Here is a 6,726-nt window from a genome sequence, read left to right as displayed (position 1 = left end):
ATTTATTTTACTAATATTTATAATAGCAACAATAATAAAGGAAACTAAAGATTATAGTTCTTTTATTTTAAGTATAAATTGTGATGGTTTCAAAAAAATAACTTAAAATGAATCATCTCCCTTTTACGAGCAAGTTGTATAATATAGCAAAATATATACGCACATATTTGTTTGTAACAGCTAGAGATTGAAGGATTCGAACCTCTCACTCTTAAAAAGAAAAGTCATGCTAATTAATGTTGAGCTAAACTCGCTTTGACACATACTTATATCTAAATTATACTTTTAGGGGTCTTTTGGATCAAAAATATAATATTATTATTTATATTTAATATCTAAAATGTGAAGTCTCTAGGTTTTAAATATTCGGAATAACTAATATATCTATTTGGATGTGCATGATAATGAATGTCTAAAAAGTTAAATGTTTATGTTTAATTCAATAATTTATAAAAGATAAAATTAAATAATTACTTAACTAAATGGTAGAGATTAATTTAATTAATGTTAATTAGTTACTTAATTAATGAAATAAAAAAATAAAAAAAAAATACCTTTCCAACTCAACCTAATTAAATTAGTAGTACAGATAGTTCAATTAACGATAATAATTTATATCAAATAGTTAAGTTGCATGAAATTTTAATGGTAGAAAATATTAGTCGAAATTTATTAATTCTAAATAATACATTTATATTTAATAATTAATTAAAATAAATAGTATTAAATATTGTTAAATTTTTATAAATATAAAAAAAAAACTACTAAAATATTTATGGCCCGTGTTACAGAGGTCATGAAGTTAGTCATTTTTTAAATATTCCAAATTTGCCCTTCTTTCTTTCTTCTCCACTTTGTTGCGATTTCTTTCTATATCGTCTTTCTTTTTTTTCTTTTTCTTTTTCATAGTGATTTCTTTCTATACCGTCTTTCTTCTTTTCCTATTCTTTTTTAAGTCATTTCCAAATCTAAACGAACCAAATCTAAACGATCATGTACCAAAATAATCAAATCTAAACGATCGTGTAAAAAAAATCGTATAAACAAATCTAAATGATCGTGTAAAAAAATTGTATAAACAAATCTAAACGATCGTGTACAAAACAATTAAAAAAAATCGTTTAGCCAAATCTAAACGATCCTGTACCAAAAAGTCTTGAAAAAATAAACGATTATATAAACAATTCTAAACGATCACATAACCAAATCACCATAAACGATCATGTAACCAAATTAAACAATAGAAATGAAAAAATAAATTATTCAGATTTGGCTAGAATAAATCGTTTAGATTTGGCTATCCAAATCTAAACGATCATGTACAAATCTAAACGATCGTGTATCAAATATATTACACGCATGGTTGATGGGGTATTTTTGATATTTTTCACTACGAGCATGTATGCTTTTTCCATATTTTTCGTTTTGTTATATTTTTTTAAATATTTTGCCGTTTTATTATATTTTTTTAAAAGATCCCTTAAATAATTTATATTAATTAAATTATATTATTGTGGTTCATCTTTTAAACTTGAAAACTTCACATTTTTGCAAAGTAGTTCCTCGAATTGCAGAGTATTAGAAAACTCATGTCAATAGGTTGCAAAGGTCCCTATAATAATAATACCCTGGATCTTAAAAAATTCTTAAATGTTTGGCTGAAATTTCATGGAAAAACTTGTGAAACAAATAAAGATATTAAATGTTTGGCTGAAATTTCATGGAAAAACTTGTGAAACAAATAGAGCCTTACAAAGAGGGTTGGAGTTTGATTTTCATTGGTTTTAAAATTATCATTTTAGCCCATTTATTATGTTTTTTAATTTTTTTTATACTTTTAATAAATCTTAAATTTAGTTATTTAAAATTAATTTTGAATTGCAATCGGTTAATAATAACACGCTACATTTGTTTAGAAAAATTAACCATATGAACTGAACTTGTAGGGACTAATTTGAAGTTTTATTGAGAGTATAGAGACTAAAAATGAACAATTAAATACTATAAATTAAAATTGAACCATTTAAATATATAGAAAAAATTGGAACAAAATATTCAAAGTATAAATACTAAAAGGGTAATTATATTTAAAATAACAAAACTGATGAGAATATTTACAAATATGATAAAATTTTACTATTGATGATTATCTTTTGTTAATCCTAACAAAAGATAGTAACTACTAATGTTAATATAACTTATTATCATATTTGTTAATCCATTATGTTTCTAGGATCTTTTTGGTTTATATTTGGGTTACGTGTTGTATACAAATACTCTTGTACTTCAATTCAACTAATTAAGAAACAAAAAGAAAAAACACTTAGGAATCGGGGGCCTATTATTTCTATTACTATTAGATAATGATATTTTGTTATATTTATAAATATTTTGTTATATTTATAAATATTTTGGTTCATTTTGATACATTTGAAAACACTCACGTTAAAATTAATTTAATCATTTCTTTGTATGTATTTTTCTTTAAACCTATTTAATAAAAAAAATAATTTTGATTTTTTTCTTTAAACAATTTATTTTTTACTTTGTTCAATTTTAGTTTATATAATTTGAAGTATCAAATTTTATTTGGTATAAAAATTATCTCTCTGAATTAATTAACTTTGCTGAAATGGGTCAAAATAATAATAATAGTAATAATTTTTATGAAAAAACTATGATACGTAAATAGATTTTCAAATTCTATAGTGAAAATGTTAAATAAATATAATCATTTTAAAATATCAACAAGTAATTTGTGGATGTTAAATTTAAAATTTATTAAATAGGTTTAATTAGCATGCATTTTAATCTTATTTATTTTATAGCAATTTTTTTCTCTTTTTGCAATTCTCTATTTTAACGAAGTATCGTTATTTTAACATTTCTTTTTCTAAAGATAAATCTTGAAACCACCAACAATGGTGTGGAAAAATTGGATAAAAGGTTTGTAAAAATTTTAGAAAAATATACTATTTATATTATATTACAAGAAATTATTATAAATGAGATTAAAAATATTAGTAAAATATAACAAACGTTCATAATAGATATTGAAAGACTCATGATAGACGATATGATAAACTCCTATTCGTTTCTATCTATATTAGTTCATTTTGATAAAAATAGTAGATAGATCATGACTTTCGACCTTCTCAAGATCGTAGCTAATCAAACTTTTCTACACTAAAATAACCAAATATATATATTAATATATTTGATGGAAAATTTAAGTTTGGAAATCCCTCAATAATTAATTGGTATGAATTGAATTATTTGACTGAAAGCCTTATATTAATAATTATGTCACATTTATTAATCATGCTACCATAATTGAAGTGTCATCTACGCCCATTTTTCTTCATTTGTCATTGTCCAAATATTAACAACTCTCATTTGAATTTTACTCAAATATATAATAATAATAATAATAATTCAACAACAACGGTCGATCATAAATTTGTGTCTTTTGAAAATGTTCTAATTTTATTTTTAATCTTCATAGTTAACTGTTTGATTTTCTTAAAAAAAGATGCAATAATTATGTACACTAAATACTACTTTGACATAAAATTTCTTTTAAGATGAATTGTTTATTTATGAGGGGTGAAGATGGTAGTAAATACAATGTGAGATAAGAAATACAATTTAGACATTTAAATACTACAAATAAAATTATCGTATGAAATGGTAAGTTTGAAGTAAAAAAAAATCTTTTAAACATATTCGTTTCTTAGCATTTTTATTTGGTAATAGTATATATTTAAAATGAGCCTATTTCAATTAGTGTAAAGTTGTATTTTTAATCTTAAAATCAGTGGTTCGATTGTTTCTTCTTACATATTATTATAAAAAAAATATAAGCTAGGCGAATGAATTGATTGATAAATTTTATTTCTGGAAGAAAAATGTAACCACTGACTACTAACCTATTCCGTAACTTTGAAAGTAAAGTAAAGAAGAAAAAAAAAAAAAAAAAAGAGGAAGAAGAAGAAGAAGAAACCTAAAAATCTAAAATTGGCAGTAACTATGCAAATCTGTACTTTACAAAGTCTAATCTAGAAGTTAAAAACCAAAATTTTCCTCGCCAAAATTATGGTTTACCATATATTTCATCGATATATATATATATATATAAAACTATCAATTGAACATTAAAAAAATATATGCCAATTGTCTACGTATTTATTGGACAATTTGGTTTGAAAGAAACAATTGCACTTTCAACGACTCCAGCAATAGTATTGCATGTTAATGCCAAACTCTTGAAAAATATATGCCCATTTAAAAGGTTGGCTAGACCTATCGTTTTTTAATACTCCAAAGATTATAAACCTTCATCTGCTATTTTAATACTCCAAGTATTGCATGTTAACTTTTGGTTTTAGCTTCTTGGAAGACTAATTCTCTGGTCCTTCTCGTTTTAATCAGTAGGAAGGAACTGACAGATGATGGAGGTACTTGAAATGTGTCAAACCTAATTGTTTTTTTTTTTTATAAAGTATAGAGGTAATTATTTCAAATATTCCAGCCCAACAGTATATTTGAGCTAAAAAAACTCATCCACCCTGATGCAAATATTCCTCTCAAAATTCATACAAATGATCAATAATTACCATCGAACTTCTTTTTAACTAAATAGTTCCATTTCTTCTCAAATTAATATCTAAATAATATGCTCCCAAATCAATATGATAGTGAAAAGAAAAAAAAAAAAAAAGAAAAAGAAGAAGAAGATATATATATATATGTGTGTATGATTATTTTAGTACAGATTGGAGGCGAAAGATATGAACTGTAATCTTTTATTTTCAAATATATATAGGTGTTTATTTGAGCTAATTAAGTTTTTGTTGGTCATGTATGTGTTTGTAGTCTGTAAATTTCGAATTAGAAAATAATATATATATGTACACAAAAATTTGGAAAAAAAAATTGCACAATAACAGCAGAAAATATATATCATTCCCATCACAAAATTAAAAATTTCCCAAAAGAAGAGAAAAATACGTAATATTTTTATACACATACTTCCAAAACTATGTAAAATAAGTGTTTTCTTTTCCTTTTTACGAAACCATTATAGTGAAAAGAAAAACATTGTTACAAGAAAACAAAGTAAGTAATAGGATTCAAAAATAAGAATAAGAGTTAATAATATTACTCAAATTTCGCTATCCTTTTGTACAATTCACCAAAAAAGAAGAAAAAAAAGAAAAAGAAAAAGAAAAGAAGAAATGACTTATTTAGCCTTCTTTTTGTTTAAGTTTAAACCCTACAAATCTACAAGGCGAATACCTAATTTTATACTCCGATATAGTCTCCAATTTCGGCGACCAAACTTGCCCTTTCGTTGATCCAACAAGTTGATCGTAATGTTTCTTCAACTCCGGCGTACTACAAAGAAACCCACCACCTCCTCCGCCGCTTTCTCCGCCGTCCACGGCTGCCGGAGATATCAACCTAACAATAAACTCCGGCATCACCTTAATCAAAACTCTCCCATTTGTGCCTCGTACGTACTCGAACGGGCACGGACCGGAGAATTTCTCCGCCGACATGTTACCTGCACCAATCATAGCGAGAGACGAGGTAGAGAGAACATCGACGGAGGCAAACCGGTCGATGGGGAGAACCAAGTAGGTTTCGCCAACAAGAAGCTCGTCGTCGATGGATAGAGATGGGATTGGGTGACCGATGAAGAAGGATTCGGCATGGCAGACCATCATGTCAGGAAATTGGAACATAATCTCACCGGCGAAGTGGTGGTTACCGACGAGGAATTTGGTGGGGCCATCGGTGAAGACGAGCTTCACGGCGGAGGGACGATGGCGGCGGAGGGAGATGGAAATGGAGATAAGACATGGAGAGACTGCATTGCCCATTCGAAAAGTGGAGAGAAATAAAAGAAAGAGAGAGAGGGAAATTGAGATATGAAGAAAATGAGAAAAGGGAGAAATGGGGATTTTATATCCAAATTTAAGAGGGATTTTGACTTGGATAAAGTCTATGGGGATTTGTTTGTTTGTTAGGGTCGGTGGTCAGCGATGATGGCTTTGAATATCTCTCTCTATATATGCAAATGTATTATGTATAAAAGGATGTAATTGTTTTACTAGGGTTACGGTTAGTACGCATCAACCCAACCTAGTTATGTGCGATGAAGTATTACTTAAGTTGTGTTATATATACATACACTTTTATAAAAATAATGAATTTGAATATGTTTAAATGAACTAAAAAAAGGTAGTTTTTTATTTTAACTCCTTTTTGTTTTAAGTAAATTTTAAAAATATTTTAAAAACAATGGTTATAAACCCGTCAATTTTAAAAATAATGGTAAACTAACCACACTCTTAGGTTTGTTCGAATTGATATTTTAATTAAATGCTTATAAACTTTTTTAACACTCATCTATACTTATTTATACACTTAAAAAATTAATTCAAATACATCTTTAATCTATGTGAATTTTAATATATACAACCGTGTTATACTTTTGTTTATGTACAAGTGGTAAGAAATTAGTTGGGGTCATATCGTTATAATATAAAGATAAACAATAGATTTTGTACACGTTTTTATTTATTCATTTATTTATGTGTTTAAAACAATAATTTCTAATTGACCAAATTTAGGTATAGTGTTTTATCTAATATATGGACCCATATATCATGTACTTTAGGGAGTTGTTGTAGTTTCATTCATTTATTTATTTCAAGTATT

General features: G+C 26.3%; 1 protein-coding gene across 1 annotated transcript; it reads right to left on the bottom strand.

The window, feature by feature from the left end:
* Positions 1-5,139: 5,139 nt before the first annotated feature.
* LOC103491983 (uncharacterized) lies at positions 5,140-5,933 on the bottom strand. Its single transcript, XM_008452125.3, has one exon. It carries the CDS (start codon positions 5,883-5,885, stop codon positions 5,247-5,249), a length of 639 nt encoding a protein of 212 aa, XP_008450347.1. The 5' UTR covers positions 5,886-5,933; the 3' UTR covers positions 5,140-5,246.
* Positions 5,934-6,726: the final 793 nt, after the last annotated feature.

This window comes from Cucumis melo, chromosome 2 (assembly GCF_025177605.1).
Source record: "Cucumis melo cultivar AY chromosome 2, USDA_Cmelo_AY_1.0, whole genome shotgun sequence".
Lineage (NCBI taxonomy): Eukaryota > Viridiplantae > Streptophyta > Magnoliopsida > Cucurbitales > Cucurbitaceae > Cucumis > Cucumis melo.
This window is presented reverse-complemented; position numbering and strand designations above follow the sequence as displayed.